At 58.9% G+C, this 27559-nt stretch overlaps 1 protein-coding gene across 1 annotated transcript; it reads right to left on the reverse strand.

Annotated features, from left to right (window-relative positions):
* Positions 1–5553: 5553 nt before the first annotated feature.
* Positions 5554–26767, reverse strand: GAA (alpha glucosidase). The gene is made up of 20 exons (XM_012452763.3): positions 26723–26767; positions 22722–23290; positions 21949–22094; positions 19929–20094; positions 19759–19855; positions 19249–19368; positions 19051–19169; positions 18837–18968; positions 17675–17785; positions 16079–16192; positions 15894–15978; positions 14799–14916; positions 14185–14318; positions 13910–14061; positions 13576–13724; positions 8754–8895; positions 8135–8284; positions 7061–7225; positions 6618–6770; positions 5554–6135 (listed from the first exon to the last, which is right to left on the reverse strand). The coding sequence occupies exons 2-20, from the start codon at positions 23256–23258 to the stop codon at positions 6076–6078; spliced, it is 2850 nt and encodes a 949-aa protein (XP_012308186.2). The 5' UTR covers positions 23259–23290; positions 26723–26767; the 3' UTR covers positions 5554–6075.
* Between the last annotated feature and the right edge of the window lie 792 nt (positions 26768–27559).

The raw sequence follows: 27559 nt of genomic DNA on the forward strand, positions 1-27559 counted from the left end.
CCGAGGTGGGTGGATCACGAGGTCAGGAGATTGGGACCAGCCTGGCCAACATAGTGAAACCCTGTCTCTACTAAAAATAAAAAATTAGCCTGGTGTGGTGGCACGCGCCTGTAGTCCTAGCTACTTGGGAGGCTCAGGCACGAGAATCACTTGAACCCGGGAGGTGGAGGTTGCAGTGAGCCGAGATTGTACCACGGCACTCCAGCCTGGGTGACAGAGTGAGACTCTGTCTCAAAAAAAAAAAAAAAGAAAAAACAGAGAAAGAAATTGTGGCATTTGCATACAATGGAAAACTACTTAGCAACTAAAAAGTACAAGTTATTGATGGATAAATCTCAAAGAAATTATGTCGAAAATGTGTGGCGAAAAAATTTCCGTTTGTATAAAATTCTGTAAAATACAAAGATGTATATTTTGACAAAAAACAGACCAGTGGTTGCCAATCAGGGGGTGGCTGGAGACTGGCATTGGGGAGAAGGAAACTTGGAGGGTGATGGATATGGTCAGCACATATATATATTTTTTTGAGATAGAATTTCGCTCTTGTTGCCCAGGTTGGAGTGCAATGGCACCATCTTGGCTCACTGCAACCTCCACCGTCCTGATTCAAGTGATTCCCCTGCCTCAGCCTCCTAAGTAGCTGGGATTACGGGCATGTGCCACCGTGCCTGGCTAATTTTGTATTTTTAGTAGAGACAGGGTTTCTCCATGTTGGTCAGGCTGGTCTCAAACTCCCGACCTCAGGTGATCCACCAGCCTCGGCCTCCAAAAGTTCTGGGATTACAGGCGTGGCCCACCATGCCCGGCCCATGGTCAGCATCTTAATTGCAGAGCTGGTTCACAGACATTCCTATGTCAAAACGGATCGATCTGCACGCTTTAAATGTGTGTGGTGCATTGTCCATGAATCATATTCTCTCATGTGGGCATCGCAGACAGCAGTGGTCTATTTCAGTCACTGTGTCATCCAAGTCCTGGAACAGAGCCTAACCCAGAGCAGGCACCCAGCTCACGTGGGGCAGAACAGTGAGCGTCCGGCTCCACGGGTGGTTCTGACTGCTTCCGGCCCGGACACACTGCTGTCCCCACAAACCCCTATCCTCGTGAGGTAGCTAGAATGGCTGTTACCTGCATTCCTGGTTCCCGATGTCACACCCAGGTTGTTCAGGAGCCCAAGGGAGCAGCCGCAGGTGCCCCCGCAGAAGTTCGTCTTCTCTGTTAACACTGAGCTGTGTTCCCTCCTGTCCTCCACGTGCCAATAACCGGCCTGTTCACATTCTACCCTCTCACCTGGGCCTTCCCTCCAGCACTCACCCACCACAATCCCCGTCGTGTGGCCTTTTGCAGGCAGGTACGTGGGGGTAGGGTGGATAGGGGCACCAGCCCTTGTCCTAGCTCCTCTCTGGGCCTCTACCAGATCAGGAAGAGCAGGCAGAAGGCCCACACACCCCACAGTGGCCGCCAGAGGGCTACTCTGCAGGCCCCGCAATGGATTATTGAAGTCATTGATTTGTAACAAGGAAAGCTGTGCCATAAGGAGGCACACCTGGGGTCTGCACACCTGGGGTCTGCACACCTGGGGTCTGCCGCCAGGCAGCACGGATTCCTCCTTGGAGGGGCTGGGAGGGCGAAGGTCTTCAGAACGCTAAGCACCTGTGGGCCCCGTGCCCGGCCTTTGACTGATGTCTGACACCTGGAGACGCTCTGCTGGTTTCTATCATCAGCCCCGGGCTTTTCAATCCATTCCCCCCAGGCGAGGAAAGAAAGGGAGCGTCTATATTAATCTACACCAATGTAGACGGGGACGAACCTATCACCCCGTGCAGGACTGGCTACATAATTTGCCGAGGGTCCCTCACAAAGGGAAAGGCTGTGGGCCCCTCGTTCAAAAGTTATTCGGAATTTCAAGATGGTGTCCGGGCATGGTGGCTCATGCCTGTAATCCCAGCACTTTTGGAGGCCAAGGCGGGTGGATTCGCCTGAGGTTGGGAGTTCAAGACCAGCCTGACCAACATGGAGAAACCCCGTCTCTAAAAAAAATACAAAATTAGCCGGGTAAGATGGCGCATGCCTGTAATCCCAGCTACTCCGGAGGCTGAGGCAGGAGAATCGCTTGAACCGGGGAGGCGAAGGTTGTGGTGAGCCGAGATTGCGCCACTGCACTCCAGCCTAGACAACAAGAGCAAAACTCCATCTCAAAAAACCAAAACAATACAGAATTTCAAGATGGTGACCATGGCACCTTAAACCCAGCTGCGGCCTGCAGCGCCCACGCTGAGGGCCGGCATGGGCCACACCTGTGAAGCCGGCCCCAGCCACACACAGTGACCCATTACCCAGGACATCAAGCAAGAGCGTTTCGTCACCAGCAGCAGGCCTCGTTTCAGAGGCTGGGCTGGGAGAGATGAGCGGGCTGAGCCACGAGCCCCCCAGGATGTCTTCTTCCAGGGCAGAGGGTGCCAGCTTGAATGCCCCCAGGCACTAGGACAGGGCTCCCTGGTGTCCACGCCCACATCACTTTAAAATTCGCCTAATTTTAGTAGGGTCCCACAGAGGCAGGGCCTGTACCGGGCACTGGTGAGAAAACAGATGAAGTCATCTTGGCCACTGCCCCCAGATGCCCACGGGCCAAAGTCCCACGTGACAGGCTGTGCTGTGTAGACCACCCTATGAGCAGACCCCAGCCTCTCAGAGGATGGAACCAACTCCTCTCCCCAGCCCGACCCTGTCCCTTCCCACTCAGGGGACACTGTCCCACCCCATGCCAACCTCCTCACTCAGGACTCTTGACAGCTCTGTGCTATGAAGGTTGTGTCATCCAAGTCCTGGAACAGAGCCTGACACAGAGCGGGCACCCAGCTCACATGGGGCAGAACGGTGAGTGCCTGGCTCCACAGGCAGTTCTGACTGTGCTTCTGGCCCGCATGCTCTGCTCTCCCCACAAATCCCTTTCCTTGTGAGGTAGCTAGAATCACTCTGCTGCCTGTATTCCCAGTTCCTGACATCACACCCCGGTGTTCAGGAACCCAAAGTCCTCTGTTGAAACCTAATCCCCAGTGACATGGTTTTAAGAGGTGGGGCTGGCCAGGCTTGGTGGCTCATGCCTGTAATCCCAGCACTTTGAGAGGCTGAGGCAGGTGGATCATCTGAGGTCAGGAGTTTGAGACCAGCCTGGCCAGCATGGTGAAATCCCATCTCAACTAAAAATGGAAAAATTAGCCAGGCGTGGTGGTGGATGCCTGTAGTCCAGTTACTCGCGAGGCTGAGGAAGGAGAATCACTTGAACCCGGGAGGCGGAGGTTGCAGTGAGCCAAGATTGTGCCACTGCACCCCAGCCAGGGCGAGAGTAAAACTCCGTCTCAAAAACAAGAGGTGGTGCTGTTGGGAGGTGACGTGCCACAAGGGCCCTCCATCGTCAGCGACATTCAGCGCTCGAGGGAGCTTGTGTTTGCCTCCTCCACGGGGAGACGGAGAGCACCATGTGTGATGCAGACAGCAGCCCTCACCAGACACAGAACCTGCCTTGACCTTGGACTTCCCAGCCTCCAGCCCTGTGAGAAATCCGTTTCCGTTGTTTTTAAGTTACCCAGTCTCAAGTATTTTGTTATAGCAGCTAAGGAAAGGTCAGATCCCACAAGGGGCTGAGGCTATCGTGGCCCCGCTGGGCCAAGCAGTGGCACAGGTGAGCTGATGGCTGGTCCAGGCTGGCTGTGGCCACCACACTCCATCAACCCCTCCTGACCGTCTCGGGTGTCCACTGCAGACCTGGTGGGCCTGGCAGAGCGTTAGGGGAGGACGCTGCCGACCTCAGGACAAACGTCCTCACTTCTTAACCCCACACGGGACTAGGATGAGGGGAGGAAGTAACATCTGTTAGGGTCACTAGTGTGTCCACCTTACAGAGGAACTTCAGGGCACGAGGTGACTTATGTCACTCTGGATGGTCAAAGTGGCACGTGAGGCTCAGGCCCTGGCCTGGAACGGCGCAGAAGGGCAGTGTCCGTTTCTATAAAAGCCGACCCAAAAGACAACAGCGCTGGTCACCCAGGTAGACACACTGCCCCCCACGGGTGTCATCGTGCTCCACAGGGAAGTCACAGGAAGGTGGCAGAATAATCCATCTCTGCAGATGCCTGCGACGCTGGCCACTTCTATTTTTTCCGAGATGGAGTCTCACTCTGTCACCCCGGCTGGAGTGCAGTGGCGTGATCTTGGCTCACTGCAACCTCCGCCTCCCGGGTTAAGTGATTGTTGTGCTCAGCCTTCCAAGTAGCTGGGACTACAGGCATGCACCACCATGCCCAACCAATCTTTGTATTTTTAGTGGAGATGGGGTATCACCGTGTTGGCCAGGCTGCTCTTGAACTCCTGCTCACCTTGACCTCCCAAAGGGCTGGGAGCACAGGTGTGAGCCACTGCACCCGGCCTGGCCCCAGTAATTCCAAGTGATAAAATGAAGTGTCTGACCAGCTAATGGCAGTGATTTCTTCTGGTGTTATCTCAACAAAATGGGCTTCTTTCCCTTTCTTTGGGCTTGCTGGGCAGAACCTGGGCCTGAATTCCTCTCTAACTGCATCTCTGGGGACAGATTTCTGGCCTCTAAGGTCTTAGGCCCCACTGTTGGAAGCCCCTTCCAGGGTCCTCTTGTCTACACAGCCCTGGGGGCCACATCTCCCACCATATGCTGACACCAGGCCCCACTGGACATTTTCCAGTCACCTTAGACATGGGGGAGGCAGGGGTGTGAGGATGAATGGGGAGGTGAGGTGGGGTGAGGAGGGGAAGGGAGGAGGTGAGGTGAGGAGGGGAGGGGAGGGGAGGGGAGGAGAGGTGAGGAAAGGAGGTGTGGAGGGGAGGGGCCCCCCCAGCTCCAGGGCCCGAGAATGCTAGGCTGGGACAGCGCAAATGGGGAGGGGAGGGGAAGGGAGGTGAGGAGGGGAGGGGAGGTGAGGAGGGGAGGGGAGGGGAGGGGAGGAGAGGTGAGGAAAGGAGGTGTGGAGGGGAGGGGCCCCCCCAGCTCCAGGGCCCGAGAATGCTAGGCTGGGACAGCGCAAGTGGGGAGGTGAGGAGGGGAGGTGTGGAGGGGAGGGGAGGTGAGGAGGGGAGGCAGGAAGGTGGGGCAGGGAGGTGAGGTGTGGAGAGGAGAGGTGAGGTGGGTGGGAAGGTGAGGTGAGTGGCGAGGGGAGGGGAGGTGTGGAGGTGACATGGGGAGGTGAGGTGGAGACCTAAGATGAGGTGAGGTGGGACGTGAAGGTGACATGGGGACATGAGGTAGGATGTGAGATGGGGGGATAGGACATGAAGGTGACATGGGGCTTTAGGTGATACAAGGACGTGAGGTGATGGGATGTGAGGTGAGATGGGGACAGCACTGAGGTGACGTCAGGCCTTGTGACATGAGGACACGAGGTGATGGATGCTGGCTTGAGAGACAGAGGATGGCACGCACCCACCATGGGAATTTCCAGGGCTGGCTGAGGACAAAGGAGGCCTCCGTTCCAGGGCCGCTGGACACATCCTCCCTGCCCCAAATCCCAGAAGGACCAGAAGAAGTTGATTCCAAATGCCCCTTTTATGAAAAACAATTGCACTTAAGATTTAGACTCTCCCAGGTCTCGTGAATTTTCCCGAGTTCCCAGGCTTGCTCGGGGCCGGCAGGCGTGTAGCCTTCTGGACAGTCCAGCGGTGGCTGCACTGGGGTGGGGCAGCAGGCGTGAGGCAGGTCGGTGCACACGCCACACCCCCACCCGAGCACCCCCTTCTCTGGTGCTGGGGACAGATGGAGGGCGGTGGCTAACGCTACCTGCATGTTGGTGACAGCTGAGGGGGGCAAACCTCACAGTCTTCCTAATGCAGAGCAGCCCTCCAGGGCCCTGGCCCACGGCGCCCTCTGGGGAGAAATGTCTTCTAGACACGTGGGAGCCAGAGCCCCGGCCCCGGAGGTGGAGATGAGCGATGTGGAGGCTCCGGACAGTCAGTGCCAGGCTCCGACACATCCAACCCCCAGCCCTGCAAGTGGCTGCTCCCGCACACAGGCTCTGCCTCCCTCTGGAGAGACCCACACGCTCTGCCTGGCTAAGACCACCTGATGAGAAACTGCTCTCCCATCGACAGCCAGACAGGGATGTCCAGGACCTGGAAGAGAGAGGACGCATGGAGCAGCAGCAGACCCGGCGCTCAGGAGGCAGCTCCGTTTGGCCCTGGGATTCGGCAGTCCCGGCGCTCAGGAGGCAGCTCCGTCTGGCCCTGGGATTCGGCAGTCCCGGCGCTCAGGAGGCAGCTCCGTCTGGCCCTGGGATGCCTGGTGCCTGGTTCCTCCCTAGCAGGCGCAGGAGGACCTCGGTTCTCAGCGCTGGCCACCTTAAAGCGCTCCAGAAATGCGGTGCTGCTTAACCGCGGCTGGGGGTCGCCATCATGGCTCCATCACCCACGTGGAGGCACAGGAGGAAGAAAGGTGCAGCCTGCGTGGCCTGACCCTTCCCACTCCTCCCAAAGGCCCCCTTGGGAGGTCCCAGCATCCTCTGTTCCTGGCACTGGGTCACCAGGACCCCCAACACCCTCCACCCTCTGTGCCACGGCTGGGGACGGGAGCCCTGTGCCCTGCTGGGCCCTCTTGCCTTGGTGTCGGGGCTGTAGGTGAAGTTGGAGACAGGGACCCCGTTGGCGAGGACTTGCTGGGGCGCTGTGGCCACGCCCAGGACGGTCACCTTCTGCAGCTGCAGGCCAGCCCCCTCGCTGGTCACATGCACCAGCTCATTCATGATCGTGTTCTGGGCAGAGCAGAGGGAGACGGAAAGACAGAGAATGTGGAGGTGTCAGCAGATAGCGGGGACAGGGACACTTGTGAGAACAGGGACTCGTGATGGCATCAGGGGGGCGGCCTCCCTCTGTGCATACGAAAGGGCAGAGTGCACGGCCCCACTGCTCACTCTAGGACCCTGGCCCACCTGGCAGAGTGCCCCAGCCACAGGTGGCCATCCCGGGACCCGCAAGCCTAGCTCCCATCACCCCTCGACCCCTACCTGCCCCTGCCCACCAGCCTGGCACCCCCAGGACTCACGCTCCTGGCCAGGAAGGTGACCTGTGTGTAGGCCCCTTGTTCTAGCACTCCCAGGCTCTCCCCGTCGTCCCAGAACAGCTCGCCTCGGGCCTCGCCACCCGTGGTCAGGGCCACAGCCAGGGCCATGGGCAGCCGGCGGGACTCAGTGGTTGTGAGGCTGGGGCCCTGGAAAGGGAAGGACACGTGATGTCATCATCCCTACCATGGTGGAGGTGGAGGCCTCCTGGGCCTGGGAATGCTAGGCTGGGACAGCATCAGGCTGCCAGGAACTAGGATCCGAAGGAACCCTCTGGCGATGGCGGAGACCCTCCCCGCCTCAAGTGTCATCCCACAGCTGCTGCAGGCTGGGCCCGGCAGAGTCTCCACTGTGCAGACCACTGAGCTCCCACTGGTCGTACTCCACACTCTACATCTTTCAGGGCTGTGCCTCCCCACCTCACTGGCCTGGCTGGCTCCTTGGTAACCTACACCGGGGATGGCAGCCCCTCAGAAGCCCTGCGTGGGCCTCTCCCTCCCACTTCCCTGTGCCTCACCCTGCTCTGTGCTGTCCACACCCCCACCTCCCCTCCCACTTCCCTGCGCCTCCTGGTTCTGTGCTGTCCACACCCCCACCTGCCCCCCAATTCCCTGCACCTCCCCCTGCTCTGTGCTGTCCACACCCCCACCTCCCCCCTAATTCCCTGCACCTCCCCCTCCTCTGTGCGGTCCATACCCCCACCTGCCCCCCACTTCCCTGCACCTCCCCCTGCTCTGTGCTGTCCACACCTCCACCTGCCCCCCACTTCCCTGCACCTCCCCTCCCACTTCCCTGCGCCTCCTGGCTCTGTGCTGTCCACACCCCCACCTCCCTCCCACTTCCCTGCACCTCCCCTCCCACTTCCCTGCGCCTCCTGGCTCTGTGCTGTCCACACCCCCACCTCCCCCCCACTTCCCTGCACCTCCCCTCCCACTTCCCTGCACCTCCCCCTCCTCCGTGCTGTCCACACCCCCACCTCTCCCTCCCACTTCCCTGTGCCTCCCGACACTCCACGGTGTGCCATCCACATCCCCACCACAGCCTCCTGGCCCAGGTACCTGTAGGGGGATGATGTACCCAGTCCGGAGGTGGACATTGATGGTGTCCAGGGGGGCTGGTAGCGTCACCCACTGCCCCTCGCTGTGGATGGCTGGCTCACAGGGAGCTGCGGGTGGAGGCGGGAGGCTGCCAAGGGCCCCTATTGGCACCTGGAGGGAGGGAGGTGTTGCTTTGAGGATTCTGGGCCATGCCGAGGCCTCCACGCCGTCCTCGGGAACCATGCTCTCGTCTCCTGGGGCTCCATGTGGAGGCCTAGGAAAGGAGGCCTGGCACAGATAGACTGAGCTGTAACTTCAGGGGCGGACTCAGGGCTCACTATAGGGACCCTCCTGGCCATTGAGTGGGGACAGAGCCCAAGAGGCCTGGGTGTGCCAGTTCAGCACAGCCTGACGGCCGTGGGACTCGGGCCTCAGTCTGCTCATCTGGGAAATGGGGATGGTCAAAGGAGCAGAGGGGCCGACGGGTGTAGAGCATCCGGGCGGGGACCTGGCACATGGCTGGGACTCAACACATAAGCTCCTCTTTCCACCACCTGGTCACACAGACTGGGTGGAGGGAGCAGGTGGGAGGGCTGCTCTGGTCTCCTGCCTCCCTGGGTTTTAGGGTCCCCAGACTCACCGTCTGCAGGTTGTACCATGTGCCCGAGGGGAAGTAGCCAGTCACTTCGGTCTTCCCGGCCTGGAGCACTGGGGTGATGAGCAGGGCCTCCCCCCACAGCAGCTGGTGGTCCACAGTCCAGGTGCTGGAGTCCTTGGGGAACCTGCAAAGGCACGGGCACACAGGTGAGGAACGGGTGGGGCCGGTCGGCATGCCCACCCGCAGCGGGGCACCGCAAGAGAAGCTGAATTATGTTCTCTGGGAGCTCAAGGAGCCACAGGACTTGGGAGGATTCAGGTTAGACAGGCAAGACCGATTCCAGCAGACAGGTCAGTGCTAGGGCTGGGGAAAGAACACTCCCAGGACACTCCGGCGGCTGGGCCCAGGGCAGGAGTGATGCCGGGGCTGGGGGAAGCCTTCGCCAGGACACTCCGGCGGCTGGGCCCAGGACAGGTGTTGGGGCTCATGCCTGAGGCACGGGGTGGACAGAGTGCTGGCCTCACTTATCTTCCGACGACCAAGGCAGCGCGTGCTCATCGGTCAAGTATTTGGAAAGTACAAAAAAGTTATCAACAAAGAGAAAAGATCCCCCAATCCCATAACCAAAGGCAACCTGGATTAACATCCGACACAGGAATGTACAGGTGTGAGCGCTCTGCGGCGGGTCCTCCGTCTAACGGAGACTGTCCCGTCCTGTGACGCAGCTCTGCCCGCGTCCCGTGTCCCGCCCCCTGCCCCCGGGCGTGCAGGAAGCACCCAGTGCTCAGCTGTGATCGCTGCATGGATACATTCATGGAGCATTATGTCTTTTTAGGTGACTTCTTTAGGCCCTATTTCTATTTGTAAAATGAACGCATCAATGTGAGTGTCAAAAACGTTGACTGGTATGTACTAATGCTTTCTACAAATGTGCCAACTGATACTCCACCTCCTGTGTCACTGTGTCCTTGCCAGCATGGGACAGTCTCATTTTCTCTAATGTATTCTAGTTCAGAGACAAAAGAAATGGTATCTTTCTACTTCAAAATATTTCTTGCAAAATATAGTTCTTGGAGTGATGTCAGTGAAAATGGTGGAATAAACACCTCTGGAAATCCTCTCTCTCCTCTGTAAAAACAAGAACATAGGCAACAATTGTCAGAACTGACATTGAGGACTCTGGAAACTAACCAAGGGCTGGCGGCGATCTGGGTACCACGTATTTAAAACAACGGCTGCATCTTTGGAGGAACAGAAGAATCCTAAGCCTGGCTAAGTTCCGAAGGCGCTCCCCACCTCGCCCCAGCCACCTGGCAAAGGCTGGGAGACTCATGGATGCCATGTGTGAAGGCTTATCTGTCCAATTCCTGGCTGTCCACTAAGCTAGTCAGGCAGAGACTTCAGTGGCCACACACAACGAAGAACAGACCTTATGGAATTAGCTCAAAAAAGCCACAAAACCACCAGCAAGAGCAACGAGGCCTGAGGGGGACAGGGAATCACAACCACAGCGGCTGCATTTAAAATGTCCAGTCTGGGCTGGGTGCGGTGGCTCATGCCTGTAATCCCAGTGCTTTGGGAGGCCGAGGTGGGTGGATCACCTGAGTTTGGGAGTTCGATATCAGCCTGGTCAATGTGGTGAAACCCTGTCTCTACTAAAAATACAAAAATTAGCCGGGCGTGGTGGCACGCGTCTGTAATCCTGCTACTTGGGAGGCTGAGGCAGGAGACTCACTTGAACCCGGGAGGTGGAGGTTGCAGTGAGTTGAGACCTGGCCATTGCACTCCATTCTGTGCAACAAGAGCGAAACTCCGTCTCAAACAAAAACAAAACAAAACAAAACAAATCTAGTCTGCCCACACCTGGAATCCCAGCACTTTGGGAGGCTGGGGTGGGCAGACCACAAGGTCACGAGTTTGAGACCAGCCTGGCCAACATGGTGAAACCCCATCTCTACTAAAAATACAAAAATTAGCTGGGTGTGGTGGTGGGCACCTGTAGCCCCAGCTACACTGGAGAACTGCTTGAACCTGGGAGGTGGAGGTTGTGGTGAGCTGAGATTGTGCCACTGCACTCCAGCCTGGGCATCAGGGCAAGACTCTGTCTCAAAACAAACAAACAGAGTCCAGTCTGAAACAAAAATACAAAAGTGTGATACATGCAAAGAAAGTATGGCCCACAGACAGGGAAAAGTAGTTAATATAAACCATCCCCACGGAAGCCCAGACATTGGACTCACTGGACAGACTTTACGTCAGCTACTTTAATATGTCCGAAGAGCTAAAGGAAACTGTGTCTGAAGAACTAAAGGAAAGTACCAGAACATGACTCACCAGATAGGGCACATCCTTAACGAGAGAAATGTAAAGGAGTGAAGCAGAAATTCTGGAGTTGAAAAGAGTGCAACTGAAATGAAAAGTTCCCTAGAGGGGCTCAACAGCAGATGAGAACAGGCGGAAAAAAAAGAATCAGACCTTGCAGACGGGGCAGTGGAGACTATGGAGTCTGAAGAACAGGAAGAAAACACGAGGAAGGAGTGAACAGAGCTGCAGAGACCCCTGGGCACCGCCAAGTGTACCAACATATGTGGAATGGGAGTCCCAGAGGTGGAAGACACAAAGGGGCAGAAAAAACATTTGATAAAATAATGGCTGAAAAACCTCCCGAGTTTGATGAAAAACATTACTGTATACATCCAAGAAGCTCGACAAACTCCAAGTAAGATAAAATCACAGAGATCTACACCTAGACACATCATCGGACCTTCAAAGGCCAAAGACAGAGAATCTGGGAAGAGGCAAGAGAGAAGCTACTCAGCAGAAACCGTGGAGGCCACGGGCTGACAAGTTCAAAGCGCTGAGAGAAACGGCTGCCAGTCGGGAACTCCACATCGAGCAGAACTCTCAAACAATGAAGAAGTTGAGACTGTGAAGTCAACACAAAACTGAGAGAATTCATCACTAGCCGAGCTGCCCTACAATAAATACTAAAGGGGGTACTTCTGGTGTAAATGAAGGGTATTAGACAGGAAGTCAGAGCCACATAAATAAAAACACACGGGTAAAGGCGACTACATAGGTAAATATAAAAGACAGAACGTATGTACTCTTTAACTCTTTTTCCCTCCTATTTGACTTAAAAGACAGTTGAATAAGGCAGTCATTATAAACCTGTGTGGATGGGCTCATAACGGATACAGATGTATAACAGCACAGAAGCACTTTTTATGCTATTGAAAGCAAGCTGGCATCAGTTCTAAGTAGGCTAAAATTACGATGTTAATTGTAATCCCTAGCGGAAGCACCAGAAAAACCCCAAACTTAAAAGGAAATAGTGAAAGAAGTGACGAGGTAATTAAAATAGTAACTAAAACACAAACTGCATTCCTTGGGTATCTTGAAGAATGTGTGGATACCATTCGTATCTCCTCTTTTGCAAACAGCATTTCTGCAATTTGGTTCTCAGGCTTGGTCTTACCAATATATGAGTTCTCTATCTGTTAGGATGAGTGGCCATTTGCCATTTTGTTGACAATGGCTTCTCCGCTGTTACAATCTATGTTCAGAACAGATTTCATTTTTTTGTGTTTATATTCAGAGATTTATGTTTTTTTTCTGCTATGGTCAAATAAAGTTTACCTTCTTTTTTTCTAAATGAAACCTCTTTCCCTTTCTTTTTGCTTTAATACTTAGCCCTCTGCCTCCACAGCATAGACCCACATTCACTTCTCTTTTCCTGTGGAGTCTTCCACAGCTTGATTTTTTTGTTTTTTATTTGGGACAGTTACATGGGCTGGAGTGCAGGGGTGTTATCTTGGCTCACTGCAATCTCTGCCTCCTGGGTTCAAGTGATTTTCCTGCCTCAGCCTCCTGAGTAGCTGGGATTAAAGGCACCCGCCACCACACCTGGCTAATTTTTTTTTTTTTTTTTTTTTTTTTTTGAGATGGAGTCTTTCTCTGTAACCCAGGCTGGAGTGCAATGGTGCGATCTCGGCTCACTGCAACCTCCACCTCCCAGGTTCAAGCAATTCTTCTGCCTCAGCCTCCTGAGTAGCTGGTATTACAGGCATGTGCCACCATGCCCAGCCAATTTTTGTATTTTTAGTAGAGATGGGGTTTCACTATTATGTTGGCCAGGCTGGTCTCGAACTCCTGACCGTGTGATCTACCCGCCTCGGCCTCCCAAAGGGCTGGGATTACAGGCATGAGCCACTGTGCCTGGCCTAATTTTTGTATTTTTAGTAGAGATGGGGTTTTACCATGTTGGCCAGGCTGGCCTCGAACTCCTAACCTTGTGATCCACCTTCCTCAGCCTCCCAAAGTGCTGGGGTTACAGGCGTGAGCCACCACACCTGGCCTCCACAGCCTGATTTTTGACATTGGCTATTTAATCTACCTGGAACTTACATTTCTATGTTATGACAGAAAAATCAATCGACTTCTGCACATAGTTACCTAATCACCTTACTCCCTGGGAATCCTCCCTGAACCCATTGAGGTGAGGGGCCGTTAGGAACTCCTCGTGCGCACGGTAGACTGTCTGGGGATAGGACTGGGTTTCTCTCGCTGCCCTTCTCCCTTCAGCCAGGCCACGATGGTTTTATCAATCACTTTGCTGCTCGGCCTGATTGTACTCAGTGTTCTTCATCCTGGGTTTTTCCACACCTCCACGGGATCTAAGGGGGAAGCTAGGGGTGCAGGGGCACCCCGGGAGGGAGGGCCAGGCCGTGGCCTTGTCTCACTCGGCGGCAACCTGCCTGGTCTTGGGAAACGCAGCCCGAGCCGGACAGTGCTGCCTGGGTGATAGTTACGTGCCCCTCCATGGGGGCACACATGGGCCAGGGCCCCTGCCCAGGTGACTCACTCCAGGAAGAGGGGCCGGGCCACGGTCTCCCCGCCGACGTGCGCCAGGTGGAACAGCGTGTAGAGGTGGGGGAGGAGTGCGTAGCGCAGGGCCAGGGCCTTCCTCATGGCCTGCTGGGCCGGCTCGCTGAAACTGTACGGCTCCTGGGGCTGTAGGGCAGGCGTGGGGGAAGGAAGCACTTGGGCCCTGGGACCACAGGCGCCTGGAGTCCCCACCTCCAGAGACCTGCGCTCCGTAGCCACCCAGCATGGGTGCTTCTCCAGCAGGGGTGGGATTCCCAGGAGAGAGTCTTGGGTGGGTGGGATCCTGCACCTGCCCCGCTGCCCCGTCCTACCAGATTGACCAGGCCGTTGTGGTTCCGCATAAAGGGGTAGAAGGCGCCCAGCTGGGTCCAGCGCACGCACAGCTCCTCCGACGTGTTGCCCAAGAAGCCGCAGATGTCAGCCCCGACCAGGGGCACCCCCAGCAGGTTAAACTGCAGGATTTCTGGGAGGGCGGAGTCGGGCTGGGCTCAGGCGGCTGCAGCAGAGCCAGCTCAGCCCCATCTGCTGAGTGGGCCGGGGGCCCCAGCTCCTCTCTTCTGAGCAGCCCCTCCTGGTAGGAGCTCACCTGACACGGAGGAGGCCAGCTGCTCCCAGGAGCTCCACACGTCCCCAGTCCAGTGGCCGGCGTATCGGCCATGGCCCGCAAAGGTTGAGCGGGAGATCACGAACGGGCGTGTCCCCCGAGCCTTCACCAGCGCCCTGGTGGGTGGAGGGACGCTATGAGGGCTGTGTGGAGCGGGGTAACCCAGGAACCCTGTCACCAGCAGGGCAGAGCTGGGAGCAAGGGGCTGTCTGGGATGAGGCGGAGGCCAGGGAGGAGGATGGCAAGGCCACTGCCCACGTCTGCTGGGCACAGTCAGCTCTGTCCAGGCCATCTTATGCCTGCAGGCGAGCCCAGACCCCCAGAGCCTCACAGGAGTCACGAGATTCCCGCTGATACAGACTCCCCGTCAGCACCCAGGGTCCTTCCTATGCAAGCCCCAGGCATGTAGTGGGAAGGAGCCTCCAGCTTCAGGCTGGGGTGCAGGCGGGGGGTGAGGACAGCACTCAGGCCACCGGCGGGCCCTGGGTGGGTGGTCTGGGCCTCCTATTTTCCTCCTCCCGGAGGCCCTGCAGAGGCCCGGACCCTGTGGGACAGGCTGTGCGGCAGAGCCCGGTGGGGTGGGACGGGGCCCTCACCTGTGGGAGGCGACGGCTTCGGTCAGGCCGTACAGGTTGTGCAGGTTGTAGTGTGTGGAGAGGAACTGGCGGCTGGAGGCGCAGATGGTGGCCGCCTGGAGGGCGCCCCCAACCACTCCTGGAAGAGGTGGGGCCGCTTTCTAGGGAGCTTCCTCCTGGTCGGCTCCAAGGAGCGCCCCCTGCCCCCCACAACCCGGGAGCCCCCCCTGCCCCCCACATCCCAGGAGCCCCCGGGGAAGTTGCTGGCTCTTGAGGCTGGCCCTGGAGGTGCACCTGCAGCCGCTCCCGAGGCCCCTGTGGGGCTGGTGTTGCCCTGGGAACCTGGGCACACCCTGTACCATCTCCACTGTGCCCAGGACAGGGCCAGGTGGGTGCTGGGCTCTGCAAACACCCCGACTTCACACCCACTGTCTCTTGGCCCATTTCAAGCGTTCCCCTGGCTGCTTACCTAAGCCCCAAACCCACCCTCTGACTGATTCTTTGCTTGGCCAAGCTACAGCCTCAGGCCCCGTAACCTTCTCCCAGGCCCATCTGTGTGCTTCCTTGTAAAATCCAGTTTCTGCCATTCCTGGGAAGTCGGTTTAGCCAGAATCCGCCATCCCCCACCAACCCTTAGGTGATGTCTGGTCACCCTGGCCTGCCTTCGGCCAGGATCCTGTTAGGTCGGTTTAGCCAGAATCCCCCTGACCCCCATGCTTCCTTTTAGTAACTCCCCGCTCCAACCCCCACCCTGCTCCCTGGCTGGAACTCCACTTGGCCGGGCTGTGCTCGAGTTGGGTCTGACCTCTGCCCATGGCAGGCCCCTGCGCCTACTGAGACAGCCCCGAGTCAAGTCGGCCTCACTGCTCTGGCAAGCACCCTGGGCGGCGTTTCCTTCCGCAGGGTCTGCACCTCTGCCCCGACCCTGTTTGCACTGCGTGGCTGAGTCTCCCGGCCTGAGCCTTCCTTCTGGAGTTCCCCTCCCACCCCTTTCCTGGCTGGCCCATCTGCTTCTCAGAGATGAGGGCGCCGAGTCTCCTAGGCCAGACAAAGGGGTCTCTGATTTGAAGTACTAAGTCCCCAGAGGGCACCCAAGGGCAGGTAGCAGGCGCTGACCAGGCACGTAGGGCGGGTTTTCCAGCTCATTGCTGGGGCAGCCGTCCTCAGAGCCCCGGATGAAGTTGGAAGGCTCATTCATGTCCTGCAAGAGAAGCCCTGCTGGTGGGTGACTCTGCCCAGAGTGAGGAGGGTGGGACGGTCCCAGAGGCCACAGGGACGCTCGGGAGCGGGGCCACACTTACAATCCACATGCCGTCGAAGGGCACCTGGTCGTGGAACTCAAGCACCATGTCCTCCCACCAGGCCAGGGCCTCGGGGTTGGTGAAGTCAGGGAAGGCAGTGGGCCCAGGCCACACCTGGACAACGAGAGGCCAGAGTGGGGAGACCCGGCTCAGCCAGGGCCTGCACTAGGCCCCCGAGTCTCAGCCCCAGCAGAGGGGCAGTCTCACTCTCACTGGATGCCCAAATTTGCAAACCCGAGAGAGCTGCACCCTGGGGGTCAATGAGCAGCTCTTCTTCCACAAGGCACGGATGCCGGGCCGAGTGGCCTCAGCGCTGAAAACGAGGGGCCGCCCCTAACACATCCACCCAAGGGCTGGGCTGCAGAACCAGAGAGCGTCAGAGAGCAGGGCAGTGGAGGGGACCGCATGCAAGCCCTGCCACGGAGCCTCACACATTCACACCACATCCTTCCTACCATGGAGGCTCACACATACGCACCACACCCTCCCTGCCACGGAGCCCCACGCATCCGCGCCACACCCTCCCTGCCACGGAGCCCCACGCATCCGCGCCACGCCCTCCCTGCCACGCAGCCCCACGCATCCGCGCCACGCCCTCCCTGCCACGCAGCCCCACGCATCCGCGCCACGCCCTCCCTGCCACGCAGCCCCACGCATCTGCGCCACGCCCTCCCTGCCACGCAGCCCCACGCATCCGCGCCACACCCTCCCTGCCACGCAGTCCCACGCATCCGCGCCACGCAGCCCCACGCATCCGCGCCACGCCCTCCCTGCCATGCAGCCCCACGCATCCGCGCCACGCCCTCCCTGCCACGCAGCCCCATGCATCCGCGCCACGCCCTCCCTGCCACGCAGCCCCACGCATCCGCGCCACGCCCTCCCTGCCACGGAGCCCCACGCATCCGCGCCACGCCCTCCCTGCCACGGAGCCCCACGCATCCGCGCCACGCCCTCCCTGCCACGGAGCCCCACGCATCCGCGCCACGCCCTCCCTGCCACGGAGCCCCACGCATCCGCGCCACGCCCTCCCTGCCACGGAGCCCCACGCATCCGCGCCATGCCCTCCCTGCCACGGAGCCTCACGCATCCGCGCCACGCCCTCCCTGCCACGGAGCCTCATGCATCCGCGCCACGCCCTCCCTGCACGCCTTCCCTGCCACGGAGTCTCATGCATCCGCACCACACCCTCCCTAGCCACTCCCTCAGTGGGGTACCTGCCCTAGGTCCTGTGCACGCTCTGGAGTGGGTGGGGGTTACCATTCCATGGATCTCCCCACAGGAATGCCTGAGGAATGGCCAGGAGGCCCCTGGGGGGCTGGGAGGACAAGGAGGACCCTGAGGCCTCACTGAGGGTCTGGAGAGCTTGTGCCTGGGCTGGGCCCGGCTGCCCATGTAGTCAAAGGCCTGCTGCTGGAAGAGCTCACGGTGGCATTCTTTGTAGGAGCCACCGTTGTCATGAGCCACTGTGACTCCCTCCTCTCAACTGTCCCACTGGGCATGATGGCTCCTCAAATCCCACCCTTTTCCTGAGCAGCTGCCCGTACCCCTGGCTGGAGGCCTCTGCTTTCTAACCCCATTCCCTGGATGCCCGCATACCTTCCCGATCAGAGGCTGGCCGGTCTCGTTGGTGATGAAAACCCCCCTCCGCAGACCCTCGTCATAGGGTCTGTAGCTCCCGGCGGGGCCCGAGCTGCTGATGGCAGGATCCTGGGAAGAGGGACACCTGTCAAGGTGAGGGTGGCCAGAGCCCTGGCGCCAGCCGGGAAAACAGGAAGCAGCTCTCGAGACGGTGAGAGGACGAGGCCGGGGATGGCGCCGTGTGTGTGCACAGCGTGGCCATCTGTGTGCCTGCACACGCCCGCCTGGAGAGAAGCCAGGGCCGGGGAATCAGGACCAGCTGGCTGCTGAGGGGTATGTGAGGATGGACGCTTTACCTTTTCTTTAAACCTTTCGAGTTTCACAACTGTTCTACGATAATTGCTTTTCTTTTATAATTAAATAAAACATGAAAAAGAAAAGGTCTGTGCTTCCACTCCTGCTCTTAGGGGCAATTAATGCTTGTTGCCCGCAGAGGGCAGGGATGGAAATGGGTAGCGTCAGCAGCGCAGCCCCACACTCCTCATCTGCGCTTCCTCTGCTGAAGCCGGTCTTCCTGGCAGGAGCTGCCAGGTCTTTTCGGCTGGCCCTGCCTCCCACCTCCTCCTCTGGCCGTGTGCCAGGCACCGCACTTGGGCTGGACCAGCCCCCAAACTGCATCCTTCTGGCTGTGGGACTGGCCCCGGGAAAGGCCTGTCTTTGTGCTGGGTGACTCAGAGTCCTGCCCTGGGGGCGCTTTTCTACGGGAGCTGTGGTGCCAGCAGGAGCGCTGGAAGCTGGAAGCTGCCCTCGCTCACACCATCCTTTCTGGGGATTCAGAGCCAGTCTGAAGGAGAGGCAGGGCCAGAAGGCACGGGGAGCCTCTAGGGTTCCAGCGAGACCCACGCCCAGACCCTCCACTTTCCAGGACCGTGACACATCAGCTTATCGTGCCCCTGACCTTTTGCTTTGCAGCAGTTCGAGTAACCTACATGCAACAGAACCCTGAGTAACAGCCGGGCGTTTCCAGGCACCTCAAACCCGCCCTCCCTGGACAGCAGGGGCCAAGCCTGCAAGAAACATCTTTGGCGGCCACACAGGCACGAGGATGATGCCGCACAGAGGAGGAGCCACTGGGCACAAGGGGACCCCTTCCCAAACACCCACGGTGGAGGGCACACACCACAAGCATCACGTAGCGCCGGCCGCCCTCATGCAGCTCCCGCACCATGGCCGGGAAGTCGGGGAAGCGGTCCTTGCTGAACGTGAAGTCCCTCCGGCCGTCCATGTAGTCCAGGTCATTCCACTGCACGTCCTGCAGCCACAACACGGGGCTGGCTGCTGGGGCCCAAGGAGACACGCCCCGCCAGCCCCTCCCGGCCACCACGCCAACTCACCAGGGGGAAGTGGGCCCTGGTCATGTTCTCCACCACCTGGCGGGTGATGGCGGTGGAGGAGTAGCCCCAGCGGCACAGGTGGAAGCCCAGGCCCCAGTACGGCGGCATGAACGGGTATCCTGCAGGCCAACGCCGACGCCATGAGCGGGTGGGGAGGGAGCCTCGGGGTGGGGGCCGCGGCCAGGGAGCAGGCCCTACCCACGACGTCCAGGTACTGCTGCACCACGCTCTTTGGCTCTGGGCCCAGGAAGACGTAGAAATCCAGGATCCCACCTGTGGACCTCCAGCTGAGGGCGGGGCTCGGCTGCAGGACCACGTCTGGAAGGGAAGCCGCTTTGGAGTGTGCGGAGATACCTCACCCCCAGGGCCCTGTACACCATGGATGGGCCAAACACAGGTGGAGAGTGAGGCTCTCTCCCCATGGGGAGCTCAGAGTGGCCTGGGGAAGCCGTGCTAAGCCTGACTCAGGAGGAACCTGGTGCAGGTGGAAAGTGGCCGCAGCCCACCACCTCCGGGCAGGGCCCCAGCACCCTCCTTAGGAGCATAGAAGGCCAGGGCTGGGAGAGGCGTCAGCCCATGGGACTCATTTCTCAGAAGTGAACAGGAGGCCCAGCACCATGCTGAGGTCCCCTGACATGGACCTCCAGTCTCTGGGGCGGCCAGCACGGAGGAGACCCCGGCCTGGGTGCTGGGCAGTGGGCAGCTTACCCATGGCATTGCTGTTCAGCAGGAACACCCCGTGTGCTGACCCGCCGTCCTCCAGCACCAGGTAGAAAGGGTGAGACCCGTAGAGGTTTGCACCCGGCTGGGACATGCAGAAGGCGCGTCAGCCCCTGCGCTCCCTGGCTCTGCGTCCCGCCCGCTGCCCGCTGCTGTACCGTGGGTGCGAGGTCCCGGTTCCACAGGGTGATCTTGGTCCAGCTGGTGCTGAGCATCAGGGGACTGAGGTGCTCGGCGAGGCCTGTGATGAACTGCGAGGGCAGTGAGGTGGACAGCTGCAGGAACTGGTCCGCGAAGAACAGCGGTGCCACCGTCGTGTTCAGCCTGCAGGGCAGAGGCCAGCCGGGCTTGCTTGCACCTGAGGGGCCAGACAAGCCCGAGAGCACCCAGAGAGCACCCCCGGGCCCTGGGAGGGCAGGGTGGCCTGGACAGCCCTGAGGCTCATGACCCTGGGACAGGTGGCTGTGCCAGGCCCTGTAGCCCTTGGCACCGTGGCGCCAGCGTGACAAACACAGAGGGTGCATCAGAGGAGGTGCACTGCCTGGCTGAGCCCACACCACCCCATGGGCCCCCGAGGGGTTGACCTCCAGGAAGTGGCAGGAGCCAGAACTGGCACATGTGGCTGTCCCATGAACCCTGACCAGAAGCAGGGCTGGGCAGGGGCTGAACAGAACCTTTCCAGGCCCAGGTCCCGGCCCAGCCATGCCCCAGAGGGGGTCAAGTGCAAGGCAAACTGCACCTCCAAGGGGTGAAAGCCACAGATAGATAAGCCCCGTCCACAGGAAGCCGCGTGCTCTGTGAATACATCACGGCTTATTTCACAGGACACGCTCGTGCTGTGCCCACCCTCCCCGGGCAAGATGCTGGTGCTTTCAAGGCCGAAATCTGATAAGATGCCTGTTTGCTGTTTGTTTGTTTTTTGAGACAGGGTCTCACTCTGTCACCAAGGCTGAACTGCAATGGCAATATTATGGCTCACTGCAACCGCGAACCTCCGGGCTCAAGGGATCCTCCCACCTCGGCCTCTTGAGTAGCTGGGACCACAGGCATGTGCCACAACTCCCGGCTATTTTAATTTTTTTGTAGAGATGGGGTCTTGCTATGTTGCCGAGGCTGGTCTTGAACTCCTAGGCTCAAGCAATCCTCCCGCCCTGGGCTCCCAAAGTGCTGGAACTGCAGACATGAACCACCACCTAGCGTCGTAAGATGCTTCGACAACCTTCTCTTGGGTCTCTCAGAGGTCAGCTCAGAGAGGTCACTCTGCCCCTCCGCGTCTGCACAGCTGGTTTCCAGAGAGGCCACGCTGCCCCTCCGCGTCTGCACAGCTGGCTTGTAGAGGGGCCATCCCTGCCCCCCATGTCTGCACAGCTGGCTTCTAGAGGGGCCATCCCTGCCCCCCATGTCTGCACAGCTGGCTTCTAGAGGGGCCATCCCTGCCCCCATGTCTGCACAGCTGGCTTCTAGAGGGGCCATCCCTGCCCCCATGTCTGCACAGCTGGCTTCTAGAGGGGCCATCCCTGCCCCCATGTCTGCACAGCTGGCTTCTAGAGGGGCCATCCCTGCCCCCCATGTCTGCACAGCTGGCTTCTAGAGGGGCCATCCCTGCCCCCCATGTCTGCACAGCTGGCTTCTAGAGGGGCCATCCCTGCCCCCCATGTCTGCACAGCTGGCTTCTAGAGGGGCCATCCCTGCCCCCATGTCTGCACAGCTGGCTTCTAGAGGGGCCATCCCTGCCCCCATGTCTGCACAGCTGGCTTCTAGAGGGGCCATCCCTGCCCCCATGTCTGCACAGCTGGCTTCTAGAGTGCTCTCCGTGTGACCACTCCCTCACGCTGTGTCTGTGTGGACTTGCTTACGGCTTCCCCTTATGTGTCTGTCCCGGGGAGCAGGATCCAAACCACCCGGCACACAGGGGTCAGTACGTGAACACTGAGTGAATGAATGAGCGAAAAATAAAAAACGCATTTCCGAAGGCGAATTCTCTTGAGATTAAGGCAAATCCAAGTGATGTCCTTCCTGAGCATTTTCGAGTTAAATGACAAGCAGGGACTTGGTCAGTCCTGAGCACGTGTTTACGTGGGATTTATACCTATGGGAGTAAAAGACCCAGGGAGCGCCCTGTGAAAAACACGGGTCACCTTCCCCATCAGGGTGAGGGCGCAGAGCCCAGACACTCACAGCACGCGGCCGCCCAGCTTCCGGCGCACGACCAGCCCGAAGGGCTCCTCAGAGAACTCCACGCTGTAGAGTGGAGACGGTGCCCGGCTGTGGACACGCGGAGTCTCCAAGGGCACCTCGTACCGTCTGTTAGCGGGATCTTTGATCTAGAAGAAGAGGTGGGGGTGTATCTGCGTCCCCCACACCCTCCTCACTCTCTCTCCAGCGGGGAGCCTGCATCCTGAGGATGGGTCAGGTCCTGGTGCAGCTGTACATGGGTGTGGGACCATGTGCAGCGCATTCCGCCTCCCTGAGCCTCGGCTTCCTCATCTGCACAGTCAGGAGCAGAGCCAGGAGGAGGGCGCCTCCCCCAGAATGGAGGTAAAATACAGAACGCCTGATAACTGTGAATTTCAGATAAACAACAAACAGCTCTCGTAGTATAAATACATCCCAGATACCGCAGCCTTACACGAAAAAACAAAGTCATGCGTGGGGCACCTGCAGTCCGGGTTTACTGGGCGTCCTGTTTTCATCTGCAACCTCTGGCAGCCCTACGTTACCTGATGCACCTTTCCATAAAGACGAATGAGCCCCGAGCCCTGCTTCTGGGGCACTTGTCACCGTGGTGTCCCCGCTGCTCCCCGAGGGGTGCTGCCGTGTCTGCTCACACCTCTGCTCCTAGCAAGGGCTCAGCACGCAGCAGTGCAACACACACCTGGCCCTTGCGAAGTGCACGTGTGCCGTGGCCCACACGCACCCTCTGCCCCACCCCCGCCTCTGCCCCTGCCCACCGTGAAGTGGAGGCGGTTCTCAGTCTCCATCATCACGTCCAGCCGCAAGGTCAGGATGTCCTTGGGGAAGAAGGTGGGGGTTGTTCGGGTCAGGGTGGCCGTGTAGCCCAATTCAGAGGAGCTGAGGTTCTCCAGCTTGTAGCTGGGGTAGCTGGGCGGGAAGAAGCACCAGGGCTGCCCCATCTGGGCACCCCGCAGCGCCCGCTCCGCAGGGATATAGCAGCAGCCACGGGCCTCACACTGCTCCTGGGTGACGGTCTTGTCGGGGGCACAGTCGAAGCGGCTGCTGTGGGGGACGTCGCACTGTGTGGGTGCTGCTCTGGGTCGGCCAGGGTCATGGCGGGGCCCTGGCCTGCTGGCTCCCTGCTGGTGAGCTGAGTGAGCCTCCTTCAGGACGGGGGAGGAGCCGCCCAGCTCTCGGGAAACCACCAGCAATTCATGGAGCAGGATGTGCCCCAGGAGCACAGCTGTGGCCAGGGACACGAGGGCGCAGACTGCCAGCAGCTGGCGGGAGCAGGGTGGCTGCCTCACTCCCATGGTCAGAGGCGGCCTGGACGGCTCCTGGAGGCCTGTGGGAGCAGGAAGTGGGCTCAGAGGGGAGGCAGGGGCGCCGGCACTCAGGGGCTCTCAAGGCAGCTCTGAGACATCAACCGTGGCTGGCACTGCGGCACCCAGGCAGGTGGGGTACGGCGGTCAGGGTGGGTGCTGCAGCGCTGGCTAGTCTGGGGAGAGGGCCAGAAGGAGGGAGAGAAAAGCCCCAGCAGGGGAGTGCAGAGCACTTGCGCTGTCTGCTAAATGTTATAATGAAACACGCTTAGAATGTCCTCAGGAAGACCAGCAAGACAACTGGACACTTGAAACGAGCCAGTCAAACCGGCCTGTCGCCCAGGCCAGAGTGCTGCGGTAAGATCTTGGCTCACTGCAGCCTCCACCTCCCAGACTCAAGCAATCCTCCCACTGCAGACTCCCGAGTAGCTGGGACTAGAGGCACATACCACTGCATCCAGCTAATTTTTTTTTTTTTTTGAGACAGAGTCTCGCTCTTTTGCACAGGCTGGAGTGCAGTGGCAGGATCTCAGCTCACTGCAACCTCCCACTCCTGGGTTCAAGCAGTTCTCTGCATCAGCCTCCCGAGTAGCTGGGATTATAGGTGCCTGCCACCACGCCTGGCTAATTTTTTTATTTTTAGTAGAAATGGCATTTTACTATCTTGACCAGGCTGGTCTTGAACTTCTGACCTTGTGATCCACCTGCACTGGCCTCCCAAAGTACTGGGATTACGGGCATGAGCCACTGCACCCAGTTGCTAGTATTTTGTATTTTTGTAGATGCGGGGTTTTGCCATGTTGCCCAGGCTGGTCTTGAACCCCTGAGCTCAAGTGATCCACCTGCCTCGGCCTCCCAAAGTGCTGGGATTACAGGCGTGAGCCGCCACACCTGGCTGGGAGCCCCACTTCCGCATAAACATGTGGCTTGGTCCACTGGGTGTCAGTGGAAGTGATTCTGGCAACTCATATGTTCTTAGGGGGACCCAGCACCTTCCCTGTCTCCCTTTCCCATCGACCGGTGCACAGATAAACCACAGTTGGGAATCCTGGGCACCACAGCTGCGGGTGACACTCTAGGGGCGGTGAAGCCACAAGAGAGAAAGGACTTGACCTCAGGGGACTTTGCAGATCAGAACCCCTCCCAGCCCCGGAGGTACGTGGAGGAGAAACACAGTCTCTGTAACAGCGGCTGCTCCTGGAGCCTCAGGTACAGACACGACAAGATTGTCACATGCAGACAAGATACGTGGGTTCACTGTCATTACTCTGTTGGTAAGGTTAACAAGTGACAACTACCTTTGTTTTGCTTGTCTGTACATTAATATTTAATGACGAAGATTCTACTGGTCTGGCGCCTCCTTGGAGCAGCGGGAGCCCACATGCAATTCAATATGTATGGATTTTAATAGGGGAGTCCCTTTGATGTGTGTGACACACCCTGGGGAGGGAGTGGGGAAGGCTGGGAGAGCCACTGCACTCATGCGAGTCTGACCCCCAGGGAAGGAGGAAGAAGGTGTCCTAGCAGCAAGGCCATGGGGGAGGAACGCAGGGAGGTCCTCAAACCAGGGAGGTCCTCAAAGCCAGTCATCAGAGGGGTCTGTGTCTCTGAGGAATGAGTCTTGGAGCAGAGGCAGGGAAGGATTTCAAAGAGAAGCCCCTGATGAGGGAAGCCCCCTGGAGCAGAGGACCATGAGGCCTTCTCTGGTACTGGGAGCTGGTCACACACCAGGAAGAAGTGAATGCAGGGCCTGAGGGAGTCTGATGTATCATGTCCTGTTACAGAAGGCTCGGCTGGGAATGCTCTGTCCCTGGCAGGGCTTGGTGTTCCACTGTGGGCCACTGGGAAGTGAGGGCTCTCTGGGCTGGAGGGCGAAATGTTTCATCCACACTTCTGACATCAAATGTGGGAGTTTCTTTCACACCCATTGATTCTACAACTTTCTGGACATGGCTAGGCGTCCTACAATTCAACTCAGTCCTGACGCTACCTGGAGTCGGCACAGACTCCACAAGTTAAGGGCTCAGTCCTACAAGACTGCCCCCACCTCAGAGGCCAACTGCAATCCATAGGTTGTTGCCACTTGTACTTCTGATCAACCAGTTATAAATTCAGGGGTTTGGCCGGGCACGGTGGCTCACACCTGTAATCCCAGCACTCTGGAAGGCCAAGGCGGGTGGATCACCTGAGGTCGGGAGTTCGAGACCAGTCTGACCAACAAGGAGAAACCCTGTCTCTACTAAAAATACAAAATTAGCCAGGCATGGTGGCACATGCCTGTAATCCCACCTACCCTTGAGGCTGAGGCAGGAGAATTGCTTAAACCTGGGAGGCGGAGGTTTCGGTGAGCCGACATCTCACCACTGCACTCCAGCCTGGGCAACGAGGGAAACTCTGTCTCAAAAATAATAATAATAATTCAGGGGTTCCCAGGACTCCGCCTTCAGGCTCACAGAACTCAGGAAAGTGCTCTTCTTACATTTGCCGGTTTATTACAAAGGATAAACTCGGACAGCGGATGGAAGAGATGCTGGGGCTGGTGTGGGTGGGGGAGTGACTCCACACTCTGCACGCACCACCCGCCGGTGCCTTGGTGTGCTCAGCCACCTGGAGGGAAGCCCTCTGAGCCCTATTGGTGTTTAACGGGGTTCCATGATGCAGGCATGACTAACTCAGCCAGTAGTGATCAACTCAATCTCCATCCCAGCCCCTGTCATCAGGCTTTGGTCTTTCGGGCCATCTGCTTCCATCCTGAAGCCACCTGGTGTCCCTAGTCATCAGTCACCTCATTAGAGAAAGGCTCTCGCATAACTCGGTTTCCAAGGGTTTTAGGTGCTGTGTGCCACAAGCACGGACAAGGACCAGAGGCAGTCACCCCTGGCTTGGCCTAAGGGGGTCTTCGTGATTCAGACACTCGGATCTCAGAGCTGGCGCTGGGGCCCCCGCTCAGACCCCGGTGCACTTCGCCCAGGGATTCAGACTCAGCCATGTGTGGCTTGGGGCCCGGCCAAGACTGAGCACTGCGTCGACCCCAAGGGGAAAGACGCAGCCTCCAGCCCCAGCTCCACCCAGAAGGGCGGCTCTGCGTTCATCTCCAAGCTTAATTCAGAGAAAGATCGGGAGGACTAGAGGTCCGGGGCTCAAGCTCCGCCCAGGGGAAGAGGTTGCGGGCGCGGCCAGGCGGGTTCAAACCCGCGTCTGGGGTGTTACCGCCGGCAGCGCGGGGCTCCGTGCCTCAGTTTCCCCGTCAGCTGCGGCACGCGCAGAGCCTCCCTCGCTGAGTCATGCGCGGACGAGGAGAACCTGGAGGTGTCCGAGCCCCTTCGCGTCACCGGGGTCACTGTCCCACCCGCGGCCTCACCCCAGGCCCCCACCGCAGCCCCGGCGACAACCTCAGCTCTCCCAACTCAGAGGCCGCAGACAGTCGACCGCCCCACCCACCCGGCCCGGCTCACCTCCGCGCACACGCGCCCCGGCCACCCGCGGAAACTCTGGGGTCGTGCCCGGGCGCGCGCAGAGGCGGGCCACGTGACTGGCGGGCGCTCGTCTCGGGGCGGGGCGGGCGCGGTGGGTCACGTGACGCGGCCTCCCGCGCAGGCGCCCGAGGCGAGGGTGCGCGTCCGCGCTGCGCCCCCTAGTGGCGGCTCGGGTAGAGCGGGTCGGGGCGCGTCCTCGCGCTCGGAGGGGGCCCGGGGAGCGCGTCTGGCCCCGCGTCCCGTCCCGCGGGGAGAGGTCGGCCCACGTGCTGCCAGCTGCCGGTTCCTCTGCGGTCAGAAGCCTCCCCTGGCGCAGTCCCGGCCCGGCCCCCGGTCCCCGTGGGGTCAGAGATGGGCGTGGGCCGCGCCGGCCTGGTCCGGGTCCCCGCAGCTCGTGGGGCTTTGTAAAAGGTTTCCTTCCTCCTGTCAACGCGTCCCGGGGGCATCATCGGAAAGGCGGCCAGAGGCGCTCAGCGCCAGGTTAGAAACAGCCGACATTCGGAAACTCCTCAGATGTGCTCCCTAACTTATTCCAGAAAGGAATAATCAAAACATTGTGATAATCCATAAACTGACCATTGAGGGAACATTAAACTGACACGGGGGGGATTTTTTCATAAAATGAGAAAAGGCTTTTATGTTAAGAGGAGCACGCTTTTAGATGTGAGATACAAAAACACACGGTGTGACCTTCACTTGCCTAATACAATGTATGTGCAGAAAAATACCGAAGGAGCCACGCCAACACACGGGCATTGCCCCTGGGTAGGGCACAGGGCGTTAAAAAACCCCTCCCACCCCTGTTGTGGTTTCGTA

The sequence above is a fragment of the Aotus nancymaae genome, unplaced genomic scaffold (genome assembly GCF_030222135.1).
Source record: "Aotus nancymaae isolate 86718 unplaced genomic scaffold, 86718_ANA_hifiasm-v0.15.2.pri h1tg000089l, whole genome shotgun sequence".
Classification (NCBI taxonomy): domain Eukaryota; kingdom Metazoa; phylum Chordata; class Mammalia; order Primates; family Aotidae; genus Aotus; species Aotus nancymaae.